Source organism: Heterocephalus glaber, unplaced genomic scaffold, assembly GCF_053883595.1.
Source record: "Heterocephalus glaber isolate CG9 unplaced genomic scaffold, H.glaber_assembly_v1.0 deba00000621, whole genome shotgun sequence".
NCBI classification, from domain to species: domain Eukaryota; kingdom Metazoa; phylum Chordata; class Mammalia; order Rodentia; family Bathyergidae; genus Heterocephalus; species Heterocephalus glaber.
In genome coordinates this window covers 16537815-16561228 of record NW_028258153.1, presented here as the reverse complement: position 1 = coordinate 16561228, position 23414 = coordinate 16537815, and the positions used below count along the sequence as shown (strand labels likewise).

The following is a 23414-nucleotide window of genomic DNA, read 5'->3' as shown; positions in this document are numbered from 1 at the left end:
ATATAGTGTATTGCATTTATTGATTGGTGTATGTTGAACCATCTGCATCCCTAGGATGAATCCTATTTGGTCATGGTGTTTAATCTTCTTGATGATTGGGTGAATTCTGTTTGCCAGTATCTTATTGAGGATTTTTACAACTGTGTTCATTAGAGATTGGCCTGTAGTTCTCTTTTTTTGATTAGATCCTTCTCTGGTTTTGGTATCAAAATAATACTTGCTTCCAGAACTGACACTGGGAGTATTGCTTCCCTTTCAGTTTCATTAAAGAGTTTGAAAAGTAGTGGCATTAGCATTAAGTCTTAGCTAAATTTCTTATAGAATTCAGCAATCAATCCATCAGAGCCTGGGCTTTTCTTTGTTAGTAGGATTTTAATATCTTTAATTTCATTGACTCATATTGGTTTATTTAGAATTTTTGTATCTTCTTGGTTTAGCTTTGGTAATTCATATGTATCTAGGAATGTCTATTTCTTCTGTGTTTTCCGTCTTATTAGGATACAGATTTTGAAGTAGTTATTGACGGTTTTCTGGATTTCTGCAGGATCTGTTGTGATTTCACCATTTTCCTTCCCAATTGCATAGATTGGAGCCTTTTCTTTCCTTTTTTTGATATAATTGGCTAAGAGTTTGTCAATTTTATTTAATCTTTCAAAGTGCCAACTCTTTGATTCATTGATTCTTTGTATTGTTTTCTTAGTCTCCATTGCATTACTTTCTGCTCTGATCTTCATTATTTCTTCCCTCGTATGAGTTTTGGGCTTTACTTGCTCTTCTTCTTCTAAAAGCTTGTGGTTGTTTATTTGAACCTGCTTTATGTTTCTGATATGAGTATACACCACTATAAATTTCCCTCCTAGGACTGCTTTCATTACATCCTGTAAGTTCCCATATGTTGTATTGTCATTATCATTTAATTGTAGAAACAGTCTGATTTCTTCTTTAATTTAATCTGTGGCCCACTGCTTGTTCAGGAGGGTGTTATTTAATTTCCATGTGTTTATGAAGTTCTTGTGGTTTCTCTTACCATTGATTTCCAGTTTCATTGCGCTATGATCTGATAATATGCATGAGATAATTTCAGTTCCTTTGTATTTACTTAAGCATGTTCTATGAGCTAGTATGTGGTCTATTTTGGAGAATGTCCCATGTGCAGCTGAGAAGAATGTGTATTCTGATGTGGGGTGGAACACTCTGTAGACATCTACTAAATATATTTGTTCGAAAGTTTGGTTCAGTTCTAATATTTCATTGTTGATTTTTTTGTCTAGTTGATCTGTCTATTTGTGACAGTGGGTTGTTGAGGTCCCCCATTACAACTGTATGAGTACTTATATGATTTTTTTCATGTCCATTTTTATTTGTTTCATGTAGTTGTGTGCACTGGTATTTGGTGCATGTACATTTATGATTGTCATCTCTTCCTCTTGGACTGTTCCCTTTACAAGGATGTAGTGTCCTTCTTTGTCTCTCTGAATCAGTCTTGGCTTGAAATCCACTTTTTCTGTACATAGAAGAGCTACCCTTGCTTTGTTCTATGTTTCTGTTGCATGAAATATTGTTTTCCATCCTGTGACTTTCAGTGTATGAATTTCTTTTTGAATTGAATATGTTTCTTGCATGCAGCATATTGTTGAATCTTGCTTCTTGATCCATTCTGCTAGTCTGTCTTTTGATTGGTGTATTGAGACCATTTACAGTGATGGTTATAACTGATATGTATTGACTTATCCTTGTCATGTTATTTTCCTGTTGTTAGCTCCCTTTTTTCCCCCCCTCCACTGTTTAATTGCTTGCTTTACCTGGTGGATTCATTCTGTTGGGGTTCATGGAGTTGTAGTCTTTGTTATCTCTTTCTAGACTGTCCTGTAGAACATTTTGGAGTGCTGGTTTGGTTGTCATGACTTTCTTCAGGTGTTCTTTGTCATGGAAGTATCTTATTTCTCCATCAATTTTGAAAGATAGCTTTGTGGGGTACATCAGTCTGGGTTGGAGATTGCGTTCTTTTAGGGCTTGAAATACTTTACTCCAAGTTTTCCTTGACTTGAGGGTTTGTATTGAGAAATCTGCTATGATTCTGATGGGCTTTTCTTTATAGGTGACATTTCTTTTCTCTCACAGCTTTTAATATTCTATTCTTGTGTTAAGTTTCTGAAATCATGACTACTCTATGCCTTGGGGTAGACTATTTTTGATCATGGCTAATTAGAGTTCTATATGCCTCACTTATCTTTATGTCAAATTCTTTTTCCCTTCTTGGAAAGTTCTCCTATTACTTCTGTGAATGGGTTTTTCTGTGTCATTTGTGCTATCTCTTGTTTTTCATTGACTCCGATCAATTTTATGTTATTCTTTGCATCATCTAGCAGCTGTTGGATTGATTTTTTTTTTGTGTGGTCCCTGTGGAATGTGTTAAAGTCTTTATTGTTATGAATATGGTCTATTTTGAAAAAAAAATCCCAGTATGAAGATAGAGAGTGGTTACCTAGAGTTAGTGGGGAGGGATTGGGAGATAATAGGTAGTTGGTAGAATGTTTTGATTTGGGATAACTGAAATGACTTAGCTGGGTGTGGTGGCCCATGCCTGTGATCCCAGCATTCAGGAGGCTGAGACAGGAAGATGTGATGAATTGGAAGCCAGCCCAGGCTACACAGTGACTTGAAAGCCAGCCTGAACTTATATACTATAAAATAATAAATTTATATACAGGATAACTGGAAAGAGAATTAAAAAGCAAAACATTAACAATATCAATTAAATTTAACAACTCATGTTTGGCTGAAATTAAATTACTGCTTGAAAAGTGAATATGAAGCCAACTCCTCACCTATAAGTTCTTCTGAATTTTTCTGGCCTATTCATTTTTATTTTCTTGCACTGGGGATTAAACATGGCCAGTGCACTGAACTACATCCTCAGCCCCTTTAAAAATTTTTATTTTGAGACAAGGTCTCCTTAAGCCCTAAAGTGCCCACGTGGGGGCTCTGATTTTCCATCCTCCTGCCTCAGCCTCCCAGAGTGTACAGCTTATAGGCACAAACCACCATCCTGGCTTCAACTGGATACCGAGCGATGTTTAATTTAGCCTGCCCCTTTCCCTGTTTGGTTAATATTGTGTACCTTGAAATCATTTGTCTTTTATGTGGCCAATAAAAGGATCTGAATATTTTAATAATATCTGTGCCCATGTTTTGTAAACACAAATGGAAACCTGGGTCATGAGATCTTTCTCAGCATACAGTGGTTATGCGACACTCCTTTAGAAAATGGAATTCTCATAAATATCCTAAGGTTGTCACATTTTCATTTTGATGACCCCAAAAAACAAAAAAGAAAACAAGGTATAAAGAATTAGGCCTAATCATTTCCTATCCGTGAATATTATGAGGGTGACAACAGAGAAGGAGATCAGAGCTGGAGTTTGAGTGACAGGTTACCTTCAAATAAGGAAAGTATAAAGGTGCAGCCATAGATTTGATGGGTAAGATAATGAGTTAAGGTTAAAGTTTGTGAAATCTGAAATGCCTGTGGGATTGCAAAATAGAGATGTCCAAGAGGCAGTGAGCCACATGTATCTGGAGTTCAGGAGGGATGTCTGAGCTGGAAAGATGAACCTGGGAATCTTTAGCATGTATTAATAGTAGTTGAAGACAGAGTGAGATTATCAGGGACTACAGAGTCAGAAGAAAAGCCAACCTCAGCCTGAACTTTGAACTCTTTTAGCTTGCAAGGGCCAAGAAGAAGAAAGGTGCTCAATGCACAGAACATCTGGCAGCAGGAGGACCAGCAGAACTCCATGGAATGGAAGCCAACAGATTAGAAAGATTTCAAAAAAGAGAAAGCACTGAGGAGATATTTTAGAAAGTGCCTTAAATAATTTTTACAGCAGTTTGTAATAGTGAAAGCTTGGAAAAAGCCCAAGTGCCCATCAGCTGGAAACTGGATAAAGAAGATGTGGGGTTTTTTATAAAATGGAGTACTACTCAGCCATAAAGAATGAGAAACTAGAGACATTTACAGCTAAATGGATGCATATTGAGGCCATACTCTTAAGTGAAATAAATAGGGCACATATGTGTAAATACTGAATAGTTTCTCTAGTGTGAGAAATTGAAAGTGTAAATAAGGATTAAAATGATTAAAATGAATAATTGATAATTTGAAATAGGAAGAAAGGGTCCAAAGGGGTAGGGGAAGTGGGAGGGGAAGGGGAAAGGGAAGAAGGGAAAGGAAAAATTATAAGAAAAGGAAACAATGGAAACAAAGTCTTTGTAAATTGGGAAGGGAGCACAGGGAATGGGGAACAAATAAGAACCAAGATACATCATGTATAGGTACAAGTACCCAGTGATAAATGTAAACGTATTGTATACCTAAAATGTACCAATAAAAGAATTTAAGCAAAAAAAAATTTTGTAAGCAAGTGGGAGTACCTCATGAATGCACTTTTAGTAGAAGGATTCTAGGAGCATGATTCTGATTGAAACCATACTATAGGAGTTTGAAGGATGAATGGCAGGTATGAAAGAGACAAAAAAAAAAACCTTTGCAAGAAAGTTGATTGTGAAGTAAAGAAAAATGAATTATAAAGTTTTAGTAAGCATAATTTTTGATAATGACTTACTTTTCTATCATTTATATCATTTGCATGTATATATATTGGTTTTGCTAGTTGTTTTTTCATTGTTTCTTTTTTCTTTTTTTTTGCAGTACCAGGGATCCAACTCAGAACCTTGCACTTGCAAGGCAGACGCAGTGCCACTGAGCTAAATCCCCGGCCCTCATTATTTCATTTTAACAACTATGACAAACGTCTTTTTTTCAAACAGTTGGATCAGTTCTGTAGGCCTGACTGCTAAATTGGCATTATTGGATCAGAGTAAAAACATTATCAAGTTGCTTGTTAGATCCACCAAACCATTTTGTAGAAGGGATATATTAATCTATATTTTCATGTGCAGTGTATAAGAGTGGCAATTCATTGTGTTATAGTCAAAACTGAGTTTGATGATTTTAAAAAATGTCTTTGCATTACCTACTGAAGTGAACCAGAGATTTTAAAGGAACTGATTGATTCAAGGCTTGGAGCAGCGAAAGGTCAAGATTAGCCTGCTAGGTCAGAAAACAGGTGCTTTCAACAAGTTAGGTATAGAAGGAATGTACCTCAGTATAAGAGCTTTTCTTGCTCAGGCAACGGAAGCAAAATAGACAAATGAGATTATATCAAACTAAGAGGCATCTGGAAAGCTAGAGCATCAACAGGATAAAGTTACAACTTAAGGAATGGGAGAAAATATTGCAAACCCTACCTCTGATAAGGTAACTTTATACTTAATGGTGAAAAGTTGAAAGCATTTCCTCTAACATCAGGCAAGGATGCCCACCCTTGCCACTTTTGTTCAGCATACTGCTAGACGTTTTAGTCAGAGCAATTAGGCAAGAGGAAATGAAAAAAAAAAAAGGCACACAACTTAGGAAGAAGTTCAACTGTCTCTCTTTGCAGATAACTTGATCTTAGGTATAGATAACAATAAAGACTACTCCAATGACTGTTGGAAATAATAAACAAGTGTAGCAACATTTTAGGACATAAACTCAACATACAAAAATGATTAGCATCTTTATTCACTAGCAACAACTCTCCCAAAAAGCAATCAAGAAAATAATTTGATCACGCCCTACGGAGGCCACGCCGAATCACCCCGCTGTAGATAGGCAGACACCTGGTTCCACACTACAAAAACGCAGAGGACACCGGACCACCAGACCACGGTACTGAGTCCTGCCGCTCCCGGCCCAGAGGTAGGGGCTTCTGAGCGGCCATCCCACTGCTCCTGGCCCCTGTTCCACCTCTCCCAGCTCAGAGGAGGTAATCCGTGCAGGCGCCAACAACCCCCCTGCCCACCAGTCGAAATGAGAAAACACGTAAATAAGTCTCAAAACCAGACTTCCAGATCACCTACAGCAACCCCAAAGGGAAATGAGATGGAACTCTCTGATACTCAACCACCTGGACCCACTGAACTGGCAACAAAAGGGGATCTAGAAAAAAATGAAATCAGAAATAATTTCTCAGATAACAGGAGAAATTGTGCTCCCAGTGCAAGACATGATTAATAAATCTAGAGAGGAGCTGAGGAACATGATGGAAACCCAACATAGGAAACAAATGGAATCCATAAAACAGATGCAAATAGATTTCCAGGAGATGAAAAACTCCATTGAACATCTACACAGCAGAATGAGCCAATGTGAGGACAGAATTTCAGATATAGAAGATAAGATTGCAATTAGTGACCAGGAAAAGAAAAATTGCTTCAAAATTATAAGGGAACATGAGAAATCAATCCAGCAGCTGCTAGATGATGCAAAGAAGAATAACATAAGACTGATTGGACTCAATGAAGAAACAGGAGAGAGTGCAGATGACATAAAAAAACTCTTCACAGAAATAATGGCAGAAAACTTCCCAAGCAGGGGAAAAGAGCTTGACATACAGATAAGTGAGGCATATAGGACTCCAAATAGCCTCTATCAAAAAAAATCTACGCATAGGCACATAATTGTTAAGATTCCAGAAACTCAGCAGAAGAACAAAGTTCTCCAAGCAGTCAGAGAAAAGAAACAAATCACATACAAAGGAAAGCCCATCAGAATCACAGCAGACTTCTCAACACAAACCATCAGGGCAAGAAGAGCTTGGAGTGACATATTCCAAGCCCTAAAAGAAAACAGCCTCCAACCCAGATTGATGTACCCTGCAAAACTATCTTTCAAAATGGATGGAGATATAAGATACTTTCATGATAAAGAGTACCTTAGGAACTTCATGAATACCAAACCAGCACTCCAAAGAATTGTACACAATAGCCTAGGAACACACATTGAGGATCACAACCCCAGGAAGCAAAGCAGAATGAACCCATCTGGCATGACAAGAAATTAAACGGAAAGGGGGAGAACCCAATAAAAAGAAAAAGTCATGGCAATGACAAGTCAATACGTTTCAGTTATAACCATCAATGTTAATGGTCTCAATTCACCAATCAAAAGAAATAGACTGGCAGAATGGGTCAAAAAGCAAAATCCAACAATATACTGCATACAAGAAAAACACTTAATTCAAAAGGAAACTCATAGACTGAAAGTTAAAGGGTGGAAAACAATACTCCATGCGATGGGAACCCAACAAAAAGCAGGAGTAGCTATCCTCTTTGCAGATCAAGTAGATTTCAAACCAACACTGATTAAGAGAGACGAAGAAGGACACTACATCCTTGTAAAGGGAAGAATCCAAGAGGAAGAGATGACAGTCATAAATATCTATGCATCAAACACTAGTGTGGCCAACTATATAAAACAAATACTAACAGACATGAAAAGTCATATATGCACTAATACAGTTGTAGTGGGGGACCTCAACACCCCACTGTCACAAATAGATAGATCAACTAGACTAAAAATAAGTAATGAAATACTAGAACTCAACCGAACTCCTGAACAAATGAACTTAACAGATGTTTGCAGAGTCTTCCACCCCACAAAATCAGAATACACATTCTTCTCAGCTACATATGGGTCATTCTCCAAAATAGACCACATACTTACACATAGAACATGTTTAAGTAAGTGCAAAGGAATTGAAGTTATGCCCTGTATATTATCAGACCATAGTGCGATCAAATTGGAGATCCCTAGCAAAAGAAACTCAAAAAATTTCATAAACACATGGAAATTGAACAACACACTTCTGAATAACCAATGGGTCACAGAGGAAATTAAAGAAGAAATCAGACAGTTCCTTCAATTAAATGACAATAACAGTACAACATATCGGAATCTATGGGACACAAAACAGTCTTACAAGGGAAATTCATAGCAGTGAATATGCATATTAGGAAAACAGAACGAGCCCAATTAAACAACCTGATGCTGAACCTCAAGCTTCTAGAAAAAGAAGAGCAGGACAACCCCAGAGCTCATACAAGGGAGGAAATTATAAAGATCAGAGAAGAAATCAATGCAATGGAGACTAAGAGAATGATACAAAAAAATCAATGAAGCCAAGAGTTGGTTCTTCGAAAGAATCAACAAAATTGACAAACCCTTAGCCAACCTTGTCAGAAAAAGGAAAGAAAAGGCCCAAATCCATGCAATTAGGAATGAAAAGGGTGAAATGACAACAGACCCAGCAGAAATCCAGAGGATCATCAATACCTACTTCCAGAACCTATACGCCAATAAGATGGACAACACAGAAGAAATGGACAGATTCCTAGATACATATGAATTACCAAAGTTGAACGAAGAAGATCTAAAAATTCTGAACAACCCAATATCAACCAATACAATTGAAAATGTAGTTAAAAACTTATCAACTAAGAAAAGCCCGGGCCCTGATGGCCTCACTGCTGAATTCTACAAGACATTTAGAGAGGAACTCCTGCCACTACTGTTTAAACTGTTCAATGAAATTGAAAGGGAAGCAATACTCCCAAATTCATTCCTGGAATCAAGCATCACCTTGATTCCCAAAGCACAGAAAGATCCAACCAAAAAGGAGAACTATATGCCAATCTCACTAATGAACATAGATGCAAAAATCCTTAATAAGATACTGGCAAAGAGAGTGCAGAAGATCATCAAGAAGATCATACACCCTGATCAAGTGGGATTCATCCCAGATATGCAGGGATGGTTCAACATATGGAAATCAATCAGTGTAATACACTATATCAATAGAGCCAAGGATAAAAACCATATGATTATCTCCATAGACGCAGAAAAAGCATTTGACAAACTCCAACATGCATTTATGATAAAAACCCTACATAAAATTGGAACAGATGGCCTCTATCTCAAACTGATAGAAGCTATCTATGAAAAACCAACAGCCAATATCATATTAAATGGTCAAAAACTGAAATCCTTCCCACTCAAATCAGGAACAAGACAAGGATGTCCACTATCACCACTCTTGTTCAATATAGTTCTGGAAACATTAGCCATGGCAATTAGATAAGAGAAAGAAATAAAAGGAATAAAGATAGGAAATGAAGAAGTCAAATTGTCATTATTTGCAGATGACATGATACTCTATATAGAAGACCCCAAGAACTCCACCAAAAGTCTTCTCGACTTAATAACCAAGTTCAGTCAAGTAGCTGGTTACAAGGTCAACACACAAAAATCAATGGCTTTCCTCTACACGAATGACAGACTCACTGAGAGAGAAATAGGGCAAATAATTCCTTTCACAATAGCATCCAAAAAACTGAGTACCTAGGAATCAACCTAACAAAAGAAATCCAAGACCTCTTCTCTGAAAATTATGACACTCTGAAAAGAGAGATTGAAGATGACATCAGAAAATGGACAGACATCCCCTGCTCCTGGGTAGGAAGGATTAATATAGTGAAAATGGCCATACTTCCAAAACTGCTATGTAGATTTAATGCAATTCCAATTGAGATCCCAGCAGCATGCTTCATAGACCTTGAGAAAACAATCCAAAAATTCTTTTGGAACAAGAAGAGACCCAGAATATCAAAAGCAATTCTAGGTAACAGAGACATGGCAGGGGGTATCACAATCCCCAACCTGCAACTCTACTACAAAGCTACTGTGATAAAAACAGCATGTTACTGGCAAAGAAACAGACCTGAGGACCAGTGGAATAGATTAGAAGATGCAGAAACAATGCCAGACACACTCAGCCATTTCATCTTCGATAAAGGAGTCAAACACCCTCACTGGAGGAAAGATAACCTCTTTAATAAATGGTGCTGGAAAAATTGGGCTTCAACTTGCCAAAGATTAAAACTATACCTATATCTCTTGCCATGCACTAAACTAAAATCGAAATGGATTAAAGATCTAAATATTAAAATAGAAACTCCGAACTGGCTGGAACAGAGGTTAGGTAGAGCTCTTGAAGACATCAGTGTAGGAAAAGATGTTATGAACAAAACCTCAGTTGCCCGTGAACTAGCCCAAACAATCAACAAGTGGGATCTCTTCTTATTAAAAAGCTTCTGCACAGCAAGAGAAACCACCAGCAGTGTGAAGAGACAACCCACAATGTGGGAAAAAACCTTCACCTGCTCTTCCTCAGACAAAGGTCTACTATCTCGAATCTATAAAGAACTTAAAAAGATTAGACCTCCCAAACTTAAAGACCCAGTCCAAAAATGGGCATCTGAAATGAACAGACATTTCTCAGACAAAGAAGTAGAAATAGCAAATAAATACATGAAAAAATGTTCAACATCACTGGTCATTCGAGAGATGCAAATGAAAACAATGCTGAGATTCCACCTCACTCCAGAAAGAATGGCTGCTATCATAATATCAACCAATAACAAATGCTGGCGGGGCTGTGGGGAAAGAGGAACACTGCTCCACTGCTGGTGGGAGTGTAGACTGATGCAACCACTGTGGAAATCAGTATGGAGATACCTCAAAGAACTAGGACTGGAAGTCCCATTTGACCCCGCTATTCCACTGCTAGGGATCTTCCCCAAAGTATTAAAAGAATCATACCACAGTGACATATGTATGCCCATGTTCATAGCAGCACAGTTTGTGATAGCTAAAACTTGGAAACTGCCCAAATGCCCATCAACTGGAGACTGGAATAAGAAAGTGTGTTTTTTTTGGTAAATGGAGTACTACTCAACCATAAAAAATGAGAAATTAGAGACATTTATAGCTAAGTGGATGCACATTGAGGTGATACTCTTAAGTGAAATAAATAGGATACACATGTATAAATACCAAATAGTTTCTCTGGTGTGAGAAACTGAAAGCGTAAATAAGGACTAAAATGCATAATAGGTAATGTGAAATAGGAAGAAAAGGGGCAAAGGGGAAGGAAGTGGGAGGGCTAGGGGAAAGGATAGAAGGGAATGGGATTAATATGAGAAAATGGAAAAATAGGAAGAAAATCTTTGTAAATAGGGAGGAATGGAGGGGTTGAAGGGAGGGCTGGGCAAGGGTGAAAAGTAAGAACCAAGAGAGACTATGTAAAGGTGCAAATTTCCAATGATGAATGTCATTATATTGTATACCTAAAATGTACCAGTGATTAGAATGAATAATTGATAATGCAAAATAGGAAGAAAAGGTCCAAAGGGGTAGGGGTAGTGGGAGGGGCAGGGCAAAGGAAAGAAGGGAAAGGAAAAATGCTGGGAAATGGAAAAAATGGAAATAAAGTCTTTGTAAATAGGGAAGGGTGGAGGGGGTGAAGGCAGGGCTAGGAATGGAGAAAAAAAAGAAAAGAAAAGAAAATAATTTGATTTATAACAGCTACAAAAATTAAGTGGAATAAGTTTAACTAAAAAGGAAAAAAATGTGTATACTGAAAACTATAAAACACTGATGAAAGAAATTGGAGAAGACACTAATAAATAGACTTTTGTATTTGTGTATAGGAAGAAATGATATTGTTAAATGTACAGTAATCTACAGGTTCAGTGCAATCACCATAAAAGTAGCAATGATGTTTTTAACAGAAACAGAAAAAAAGCAATCCTAAACTTTGTATGGAACTATGAAAGACCTTGACTAGGCAAGGTAAGGTTGGACGCTTCATGCTGTCTGACTTAAAAACATAGTACAAAGCTATAGTAATCAAAATAGCATGATAGTGGCATATAAAGATATATAGTTAAATAGAATAGAGACACCAGAAATAAATCTATTAATTTATGATAAATTGCTTATTCGTAGAGTTGCCAAGAACAAGCAATAAGGAAGAGTCTTGTCAATAAATAGTATTAGGAATACTGGATATCCACTGCACAAAAATGAAATTAGGACCTCATTTCCCACATTATATACAAAAATAAGCTCAAACTGGATTAAATATCTAAATTTAAGCCCTGAAAATGTAAATTACTAGAAGAAAACATAGAAGATAAGCTCCATGATATTGGCCTAAGTAACGATTTTTGGGGAAGGTATGACTCAAAAGCTCAGGCAACAAAAAATAGACAAATGAAATTATAGCAAGCTCAAAAAGGATCTGAAAAGCTAAGGAAACAATCAAAAGAATAAAGAGACAACCTATGGAATGGGAGAAAATATTTGCAAACTACACATCTGGTAAGTCGCTTATATCCAAATTTATGAGGAACTCAAACAACTAAATAGTGAAAAAACATATAACCCAATTATTAAATAGGCAAAGGCTGTACATAGATATTTACAAAAGATAACATAAAAATGGCCCATATGTATATAAAAATGTTCAATATCATTAGCTATCAGAAAAATATAAATTAAAACCACAATGAAAGATCCCACCACCTACTTGTTAGCCTGGGTGTTATTAAAATTCAAAAGATAACAAGTGGGTGGAGACAATGTGGAGAAAAGGGAACCCTTGCGCATTGTTGGTGGGAATGTAAATTGCTACAGTCATTACAGAAAACATTATGAAGTTTCCTCAAAAAATTAAGAATATAACTACCATATGATTCAGTAATCCCACTTTGGGATTTCATTTCCGAAAGATATGAAGTCAATATATTGAAGAGACATCCAGACTCCTGTGTTCATTGCAGTGTGAGTCACAGCAACCAAGATACAAAAATCAATCCAGAAGTCTATCAATGAAGAAATAAAAAAGGATGGTGTGTATGCATAGCAGTACACAAGTCACCCTTACAAGCAGGAAATCTCATCATTTGTGACTGCATAGATGACCTGGGGTCATTATGATAAGTGAAATAAGCCAGGCACAGAGACAAATACTATTTGTTCTGTTCATATTACCTCTGTGTTTATTTTATTCTTTATTATAGGTTTATAAGAATGATCTTACTTCTGTGTGTAATCTAAAAAAAATCGAACCCAGAGAAGTAGAGTAGAATAGAGGTTGTCAGGGGCTTGGGAAGGGGAAGTAAAAGGAAAGTATGGGAGTGCTCAAAACCTGGGATGGAAGCATGTCAAGTAAAACCCCGCTCACACGGTCCACACTGGCCAGATCAGGGACAATTTCATCAAAATGAACAATGGCAGTAATGGATTATAGAACACTTAAAAAAACCCCTGAGTCATACTGATATTAATAAATAGAAAGAAAAAGGAAAAGCTATTTATTTTCAGTAAAATACATCTAATACCTATAGAGGAATATAAGTATAGAACCACACCAAAAATCAACTTGGTAAGAATCATAACTCGGGTACTCAGATGATCGTTTTGAGTGAGAATATTTACATGAATTTTTCTAAAGATAAAATTCATCTGGAATCAATTCCGGATGTCTAGGAGGAGGTGAGAATCTAGACTGATTTTCCTCCAACATAATACCAGCTTTCTATCTCTTTTTCCACAGAAATCAATCTTTAAGCTCACATAGATACTAGATCTCAAGCCTCCTGAGGACGTGGACTTTTGCTACAGTCACAGTTTTATCCTAAGTGTGATGCCTACCTAACACATTGCTGGTCCAATTAGTGACAAAAATTGTCAAATGGGTGTTTCTTTTTACCGGATATATGGAGCTTTTTTTTAACTCATTAATTTTATTGGTACATTTTAGGTTATATGGAGCTTCTTTGTACAACAGGTACTTCTTGCCTGGACCATTTATACTTTATTATAGATTTATGAAATATTAACAAATGGTGGGTTCACTTAAGGACTTTTTTTGGACTATATGTAGTCCATCTTGACTATATGGACCATATGTAGGCCATCTTGAAGTATATGTACTTCAAGATGACCTTGAACTTACTATGTAGTCCAGGCTGGCCTTGAACTCATGGTGTTCCTCCTGCCTCAACCTCCCAAATGCTGGGATTATAGGCATGCACCACCAGGCCTGGAAAATTTAAGGACTTTTTTGCTTGTCTTTTTTTTTTTTTTAAAGAAGGCAGAGACTTGAGCATCCTAATGGGTTGACAAGGAGAAAGTCATTGGAAAAGGTTTAGTTGCAGATACAGTGCAAGCCTCCAGAGACTGGGGCCAGGCAGATTGCACTGGGACATAAGGGGCTTCTTTCTCTCTCCTAGAGGTGAGGGAGGAAGGAAGGCCAAGGCAGAAGTAGATGCAGGTCAGTGTGTGGTGGGGGTAGTTGGGTCCTTAGTCCTTGTACCCAACGTAACCTTTTTCTCTTGGAGAGATGAGCTTCTCTGCCGAAAATGATAATCAAGGTAATGGGAGGGGGAGGTTTGGAATAGTCGTAGTGAAGAATGGAAGAGGAAACTGAATATAAGCTCTTCGAAGATTGCTGAAGGGCCCTGTCGAGAATAACCAGGATTGGTGCTGGTGCCAATGTGCAGGTTTCTGTGGCCCAGCTCCAGCAGCTGAAGAGACCAACTCAGGAGAACTGGGTGGAGATTTCCCAAAAATTTTGAGGAAAAGGATCTGCAAAATTGAATTAAAAATAGCCCCTCTGATTTCAGTCAAAAGGTTTGGTCATATTTTCTGCAATTACTTCCACAGTATTCTGAACAGGACAAAAAATGATGATCACACCAGCAAGGCTGAGCAAGTCAGAACTTAGTAAAATTTATTTGCCTTTGCATTTGCAACACAAAATTTGAATGAACACGACTTACCCTGTGTCAGGAATTGTGCCAGTTGCTTTATTGCATTATTTTACATTACCCTCAAAAAAGTATGTATGAAATGGTACTACCGTTATTTACCCCAGATAACAGGCAGACTTTGGGGGGAGATGGAGAATGGGAAGGTGGAGGGGGAAAGGGTATGGAAAGTGATCGACATAGGAGAGATGTATGTACTAATTCCCCCAAACGAATGTAATTATCATGTATTGGAAACATACACTAATAAAATTAAAAAAATCACTCCCCACAAGAAATGAGCTATTTCTCTACGGCCCTTTGCTTGTTATTGGCGAAGCTTGCAAGTTCAATGGCAGCTTATCTCTGAACTGCTCTGTGCTACACACGCGAAGGCAGTCCACAAAGCTGAGTGCCCGCTGTGTCTAGCACATACGGTAACCGTAGTCCCGCCTGCACTGTCCGGTGTCCAGGGCGCTCAGCCCCCAGCCGCGTGAAGCTCACGCGCCCCGCCGCAGTTCTGGCTTCCCGTGGTAAGGCTGAGGGGGCCCTCCTTCGGTCAAACTGACGAGTTCGACACTATCTGCGCTGGACTGCTTTTGCCTGAGCATATGATCTGAGCGTCGAGTGGGAGCAAGGAGCAAGGGGTGGAGCCTGCCCTCGGGAAAGGTTGCGGATTGGCGGAGAGGAGGAACAGAGGGCGGAGCCTGCGGGTGGGAAGCAAGACGCCGCATCAACAGTGTAAGCAGCTTCGCTTCCTGCCGAACCACCGGCTGCCCGAGAGTCTGGAGGCTGCGCTCCAGGCGGGCTTCCTGCACCTGAGCGGGGTGAAGCGGTGGCTGGGGCGGAGGGAGGCCGGCGGGGCCGGGGCGGGAGGTGCAGGTACGGGAGGGGGCTTGGGGTGCAGCCCGCTGAGGCTAGTAGTGGGCAGGAGGCCGGCTTGGGTCCCGCCGGGCCAGAGCAGAGGGGAAGCTGAGGTAAAGCGAGGACCGCAGTTCTACTATTGGGGTTTGGAGGCCAGGCTGTGGCCACGGCTGGGCCGGGACGCGCGGAGCACCTGTCCGGAGAGTTAGCAGGTCTCCGGGGTCCCAGGCCGCCCTGTCTAGCAGGGCTACGGGAGCCGGGAGGGGCGCGTCTTCACACTTCCCTGACACCTGGAAATTGCCGCGCTCCCTGGTTCCCGAGCGCGAACTTACTTGGGAGGTGGGTGAGCTGCAGAAGGAAGTTGTTACCAGCCCCAGGGGTTCCAATACGTATATATCTCCCTGAATTCTTCTGCCACTTGAGACGACCCCACATCAATATATTTCGAAGTCTTTTTTTGAGGAGGAGACTTGCTTTTCCCAGTTTTCCCAATCAGTACTGCATTTCCCTTTTTAAAAGAATGTTCGGAACAAAAGCATAGGAATGGAGTGGGTGGGTATTTCGAGGCCTTTGAGGGGGCCTTCTGTCCAGTTTAGTAGTGATCATTCTTAAGATATCCAAAACATACGAGAATCGCTGGGATTTTGTATAAAGCAAGTTATTTCTGATGTGATATGTTAAATTATCAAGTATTGATTCAGTGCCTCCTGTGTTGTAAAATTAGTATTGACAGTAGGGGTAGTTGTTTGACGTACTGCACTTATTTCTGATTTATTTTAATCTTGTTTTCTGCCATTCCAAAACTCCCAGCCTGTCATTATTCTTACAAAAGAATGTTTTAAGCTTTTTTTCTCTTTGGTTTGAGCTTGTGAGAAAGATTGGTTAAATCTCTTCTGAGAAGCAAGGCAAATTTCCCTAGTCCTCCTTTTTTCTTCTTTCTGGGAAAAGTAATGTGGATCATGTAATGGTTTTCTTTTTTTCATTTACTGTTTCAGTTGCTGTATCAGCCAACAATTTAACAAGAAAGCTTTCTTGATGGAAGCTAATGTTACTGGTATTTAGCTGTCTCACGATATCAGATAAATTTTGAATATTTAAAAAAACTAGAAATGACTGGGGTGGTATGCGTATTTTCCACTTAAATTTTTACTATTGGCCGACAGATCAACTTTCTACATTTTAATACCTGATTAGCTTTATTTTTTTTTTGGTACCGGGGATCGAACTCGGGTCCTTGTGCTTGTGCAGCAGGCGGCGAAACCACTGAGCTAAATCTAGCTTTCTAATTGGCTTTAGCAACGAGAGAGTGGTAATAGGTCAGCATATACTGCGCTAGCCTTGAAATAGAAAAAGTTATTGGTGAAACGCTAGAGGTCTTTAGATAAGTTAATATTTCTAATTACCTGTCAGGGAAGAATTTTAGTTTATATTATAAAGTTATTAAAGGGCCAAAAAATGAGAACTGTAGTTTTTTTTCTTTTGGTACCGGGGATGGAACTCTGGACCTTGAGCTTACCAGGAGGTGGTGGAATCACTGAGCTAAATCCCTGGCCCAATTGTAATGTTTTATGGGGATCCTGGTGTCATATAACTTATGTTTCAGAGTCTACACTGGCTGCATGTTTTAATGACAATTTTATCTTTGTATATCCAAAGCCTAATGAAAATGTTGTGACCAGATAAACTTTAGAAGTAATTCTAAGACTTTTAAGACAGCTTGCTAACTCTGTGATGTTAATTTTGAGGGAGTGGAATGTAGGCTGTTTTCCAAGGCCTGAGGGATGTTGTTATCTTTTGTTTAGTTTGTTGTTGTTTTTTGGTCATTCTGGGTGCAATGCCTTGTTCATTCTAGGCAAGCACTCCACTACCGACCTACACCCCTAGTCAGAAAACTTGGGTTTAGACTTTTTTTTTGGAGACAGGGTCTAGCTGTGTAGCCCAGGCTGGCCTTGCACTTGTGGGAATCCTCCTACCTCAGGCATGTGCCACCACACCTGGCTAGAAACTTTGGGTTTATACTTGATCAATAATCATCTTATTTCCAAAACCTTTATGTTGGCTTATAGGTTATCATGATATTTTAGGATTATTTTCTTCTGTTCCCTAATCAAGATGATATCAGAGATCTTCCTTCCTTCTTTCTCTCCTTCCTCCATTCTTTTTCCTTCCTCTTTTTTACCTTTTTCTACCCCTCCCTTTCAATAAACATTTATTACCCAAAATGCTGTTCAAGTCAGTGGTTTCATTTCTGCTTTGATTTATTAATCAGTTATTAATCAGGCAAAGCTTTCAGTAGTTAAGAGAATGTAAATAAGCTAGAATGGAAGTCCCTGGATTTTGATCTAAAAAAGAACCTTGCAGTTAGACTTGGAGTCTAGTCACAGATCTACTACCTTCTTCGTGACCCTCTAAGGAAGTTGTAGGTTCACTGTATGTTGCCACAGAGGTAAAGTGTAGTAATAAGGCCCACTATGTGTGCCTTCCGGGATTAGTGTAAAAATAAAATGAAATGGTAGATACGATGTTGAAGGAGAAAAGCATTGTATAAGGGTGTAATGTCCTCTTTGTAAAGTGTAGATTAGCTTACAAACTATAGTATTTTAATAACTGGAGAGTTATACTTTTTGATTTTGAAGTATAAATTTAAATGGCAGCAATAAACCTTAGCACTTTCCTGTAACCTCTCACTGGTGATGTTGTTAGTTTTACTGCTTTGACTGAATTACGATTTTTCATTATTTAGAAATAAAAAGCCCTTTAAGAAGATCTTTATCTTTAATCTATATAAGTTTAAGCTTAAAGAGAAAAACCCAGGCTCATGTACCTGGGATGAAAGATGATGGAGAACAGCTTATTAATTTGAATAGTTGTTACAGGTTATAAGGGGTGGCTTGAGCTCATTGTGGAGATTATGCAGAAGTGTCATTAAAGGATGACTATTTTATTTATTTTTCTTGAATATATTTGTTTTTATGTTATTTTTTCAAAGAGAAAAGTTGAAATAAGTAAAATAAGGCTGAAAAATTTATGTGCTTATGTAAAACCACTTTTCCCCATAACTTTAAAAGTCACTATCATTATTTACAAAAAAAAAATCATAGAGCTGTAAGTGATGTGAAAACATTTTTTTCCTTTGGCCTGTTCACATTTATGCCTTTCCTGCAAAGTTTAGTTCATTTTATTTTTTGAATACTAATGTTGAAAATAAGATTGGCTATATAATCATAGTTTTAGGTGCCCAGAGTCTTTTGCTCTAGACAGCACTCTTTTAAGCCTTAACTTTAATATGCTAAACTAGATTTACTTTTTGGTTTTCATAGATAATTGTCACAGAATAGGATTTTCCAGATATGTGGATGTTGTTTGGAATCAACTTTTGGTTTCTGAGAAACTTAACACCTCTTGCTTGTTTCTCTTTCACAGACTCATGAAATGGCCACAGATGATAAGACTTCCCCAACCCTGGACTCTGCTAATGATTTGCTTCGATCTCCTACTAGTCCTACTCATCTCACACACTTTAAACCTTTGACTCCTGATCAGGATGAACCACCTTTTAAATCAGCGTATAGTTCTTTTGTAAATCTTTTTCGATTTAACAAAGGTAAGGCTTGTTCTTAAAGACCAGAAAACTTCTAGTTCTGATTCTCTGCAGTTCCCTTATTTAACTTTCAGTCTGTGTCTTTGTAAGAAAGTGAAGTACTAACAAGGTGATAGCTTTAATCGTAAGTCCCCAGGACTTTCTGCTTAAGAAGAAAAAACTAGAATTTTCACTGCAGTGTCCTTAATTATTTGTAGCCAGAAGTCTGAATTTAAAACTAAATGTTAAGAGGAGGTCCTTTAGTAAAGATAGAGTAGCATTTTGTTGTTTTAAAAAAATTTTTATTAATGTGCTTTAACCTTTTTAAGTTTGCAGAATGGACTTTGTTTTTGGGGAGTTAATAGCGAAGAGATTTTAATTAAAGTGCTGAGGGAGCAGTGCATGGGAGGGAAGGTTTTTACTTTTAAAAAATTGGAAGCTTTTAGAAAGACTGTTGTGACTTAACTCTGTAAGGTGTACATGATATGAAATGAAAAGATACTTCCATTTATGTATTGATTTTTTTGTTTTTTTCGAGACAGGGTCTCATCATGTAGTTCAGGCTGGCCATGAACTCATGATGATCATCCTGCTCACAGCCTTCCCAGTGCCAGGATTAGAGGCGTGTGCCACCATGCCTGGCTAAAAAGATACTTTTAAAATGAACTCTCCTTAATATGTATTGTGTCTGGAAGAAGAATTTAAAAAAACATGGTCCTATATCTTTTGCCTTCATTTTGTCTTTATTGTTTGAAGTATGTTAGAAAGTAATCCTTGTAAGGAATTTAGAGGGCTAATAGTTTAATCAACTCAGTAGAAATTTTAGTAATTCTAACTGAATTTTATTAGTGGTCATATTTAACATCCTCTAAAAACTGTTAGTATATTTTTGAGACAATGATTTTTTAAAAAATAAACTTTATGTTTTAGAATAGTTTTAGGTTTATAGAAAAAGTGGGAAGATAGTACAGCAAGTTCCCATGTACTCCCACACTGAGTTTTCCTTCTTATTTATATCTTACTTCAGTATGGTATGTTTATTACAATAAGTGAACTATTGACATATTTTTATTAATTACTATATATAGTATTTTGTTCAGATTTCTTTTTTACCTGATGTTCTTTTTCTGTTTCAGAACTCCATTGAAGATACCATATTACATTTAGTTGTCTTAAAACAAAAACTATTACTTTAGCAGATAATTTTTTATGCTTAAATACATTACATGTCTTTTGTTGAAGCAAAACATTTAGTGGTACATTTTAGATATACATAATGGTAACATTCATCATAGGGAATTTACCTGTACCTGATACATCTTGTTTTTTCTTTTTTTTCCCCATTACCCCTTCCGCCCTTTGACTCCTCTTCTCCTCCAAATACAAAAGCTTTGTTTCCATTTTTTCCCTTCTATTCTCTTTTTTCTTTTTGTCCTTTCTTTCCTCCCCCTCCCTCCTCCCTTGTTGCCTTTTTTTCATTTGAACATTTTCTTCCCATTTCCCAATGTCTGTTATACATTTTGATCCTTATTTCCACTTTGGGTTTCTTACACCAGAGAAACAATGAGGTATTTAAACATGTGAGTCCAGTTTCACTTAAGAGTATGATCTCGAGGTGCATCCATTTAGTTATAAATGGCTCAAACTTATCCTTCTTTCTGGCAGAGTAGTACTCCATTGTATTAAAAAAATTACATCTTTCTCTTTTCATCAGTTGATGGACATTTGGGCTGTTTCCAAGATTTAACTATTACAAACTGCTGCTGTAAATGTGGGTGGGTGTGCATATATTGCTGTGGTATGTGGTATGGTACTTTAGCAAATATTTATTGAGAACTTAGGCACTATTTTAACAGTGCAAGGAATGTGTCCTGTAGTCAGAAAATGTAGACCTTCATGTGACGTTTGCATTCTATTTTTAATATGATAAAATAATTTCAAATGGAAAGTAAAGCATGCAGATCCTGCTTACCAATGACATGATTATTAGCCTGTAATTTTGCCCTATTCTTTGAATTTTCAAAAAAAATCGTAATTTTAAGTTATGCATATAACATACATTGTTGTCTGAACTATTTTAAAGAATTTTAGGCTTTTAAATAATGCCAAGCTTTCCTTTGCCACAGAGAAAGGAGAGGCAGGTCAAGGAGAGCAGCAGTCTCAAAGTGGAAGCTGGTCCAGCCCTCAGCTCGCTTCTAGGACACAATCTGTGAGGTCACCTGTTCCTTATAAAAAGCAGCTCAATGAGGAACTGCAGCGGCGTTCTTCAGTGTTAGGTAAAGCAGTGTTCTCATTTCATGCCTGTCTGTATGTTAGGTTTTTCCATTGTCTTTCTGTTTTGGAGATTGGTTGTTGACTTAACTTTCCTGCTCTTCAGAATAAATAAAGCTGTTTTTTAGGTAGTGAAAGAATTTGTTGATAACTGAAAAAATTCTTAAATATGTCAAACTTTGATTTAGGAATGGCACATACCTCTTGACTTTTTTTTCTTCCTTGCTTGAGTTTTAGCAGAAAACAGTTTGCAGCGTTCCCAAGAGAACTCAGGTCAGTTTCAACTTTGTGAATGAATTTTGTGCCTGTTGTTGGGATGCTAATGTGCATGCCTCTGGCTACAGAACCATCAACTCCATTACTAGGCTGCCACTTGCTACTAACCTCTGCCCTTGTTGGGTGTGAACTGCCAGTATGACTATAAACTGAGCTCCCCTTGCCTGCTTGTTCTCCACCCTGGTCTACTACACAGTCATCTTCATTTTTGTGCTCTTCTGAGTGTGGGCTGAGCATCAATGTCTGAATTGAGAGACTAGAGGAAGTGAGGTGGTTTATGTGTTACTTCTGTTAGACTATTAATGGTGGGCTGGTTTGCCCAATTCAAGGTGAAGAAACAAGGGGAGTGGAAGCACTGTGAATCAAATGCCCCTGAACACAGGATCCTGGTCCAGCCATTCTTCCCCATGTGGTCCCCGAGTGAAAAATAGCCACAGTGGTGGGTTGCTAAGGTATATTTTATTGCTAGTTGAAATTGGTCTACCAGAAGAAGGAGGAGAAACCAAGGAGAAGTCTCTAATGAAGGACTGGAGCAGAACCTCCACAGGTTTTCTTGGATGAGCCTCTGCCTGGGATATGTCACCAGTTTGGAAGGAAGAGTTCGAAGGCTGGGAGAGGGAGAGAGAAATGGGTGCTTCTTTTATTCCAAACCATTTCCACTTGAGCCTTTGGCCTGCTTAATTAATGCTGCTTAGCTTTTGAACTTGACCCATGGCAGTTCTCTGTTTTTGTTTAGGGAGTTCTTGTGACTCCTATGCTGAATTGAAACATTGTTGTCTGAAAAATTTCATCTACTGCCTCTTCTCTGGTGAACTATGAGTCTTAAGTTTTGTAAATAACACCAAACTTTCCTTTCCTACAGGGAGAGGAGAAAGGAGCCAAGGAGAGCAGCCGTTTCTGAATAAAGCATAGAATTTCTTCACTTGTAAAATTGAGGAATGGACTAGAATCTAATTTTTCAGGGGTTATAGCCAAACTTTGCCTGTGAAGTTGTGATAAACTTGACCTCAATAAATATCTCTAGGTGGAGCTTGTAATGTCTTTTGCTGTGGTTCTTGCTCTTCTTTTATTGCCTTTATCAAGTCTGCCTGTTTCTTGAATTCTACCTTGGAGGCATTTGAGCTTCAGAAGCCTGGGACTGTTTGGCGAAACAAGTACCTTTCATCACTGAAAGGCTGTACTTCTACAATTTACTTAGTTCTCTGACCTTGGGGAAGTTATTTAATTTTTTAGTATCCATTTAGTTAGAGAAGCAGCTAAGAATATTTGCATAAGGGCAAGAACTAGACCAGATTTTCTCTCAGGGTCTCTTCATCATCTTTTAAGGTCAGTGATTCTTATGGTTCCAGGAAGGACCTCACTCAGCCTTTCCAGTGGATGATGCTGTTAATACTTTCTTAGATTCCTAAGTAGCTAAATGAAAAGGGCTTCACAGTTTATTGTTACCCATGCCTGGGAGCATTGCCATTATAATTCTTACAGCTTCATCTGTGTTCTTTTTCACCCTGTAAATCATGGAGAGTCTCTTTATCTTTTGAGATGCAAGGAAAAATTGATCATTCTAAAACATATTAATAACCACACATCTGAGGTATATACTGAAATTAAGGTATAACTATAGAAAGAATAACGTTTTCAAAAATAGTTTAGATACAGTAATTATTTTAGTAATTAGATTCTGAGGAAGTTCTTTATAAATTTGGATTTAGATATCAAATTGTGATTATTTTGTATCCTTTCTAGAATACCCGACCAAAAAAACCCTCAAAACCCAAAAACACACAACTAATGCAAACCTAGTAATAGCAAGTTTGAGGCAGATTCAGGGTGGGATATTTTCCATTTTACAGTAGTTACTCCTATATGTGGAGGATATGTTCTAAGA

The 23414-nt window shown here is 38.0% G+C and overlaps 1 protein-coding gene across 13 annotated transcripts in view; it reads left to right on the top strand.

Annotated features, from left to right (window-relative positions):
• Pikfyve (phosphoinositide kinase, FYVE-type zinc finger containing) overlaps positions 1–23414 on the top strand; it is a 127607-nt gene that overhangs the window by 287 nt on the left and 103906 nt on the right. For 2 of the 13 annotated variants that reach the window (XM_021263539.2, XM_021263537.2), the window contains exons 1-4: positions 15253–15365; positions 18826–19006; positions 21109–21258; positions 21494–21526. In XM_021263539.2, the coding sequence (XP_021119198.1) occupies positions 18835–19006; positions 21109–21258; positions 21494–21526 (355 nt within the window). In that variant the 5' untranslated portion in view covers positions 15253–15365; positions 18826–18834. Of the gene's footprint in view, positions 1–15183; positions 15374–15412; positions 15742–18825; positions 19007–21108; positions 21259–21484; positions 21527–23414 lie in introns of those variants that run through there. The other 11 variants (XM_013074519.3, XM_013074517.3, XM_021263533.2 and 8 more) reach the window with 10 other exon arrangements.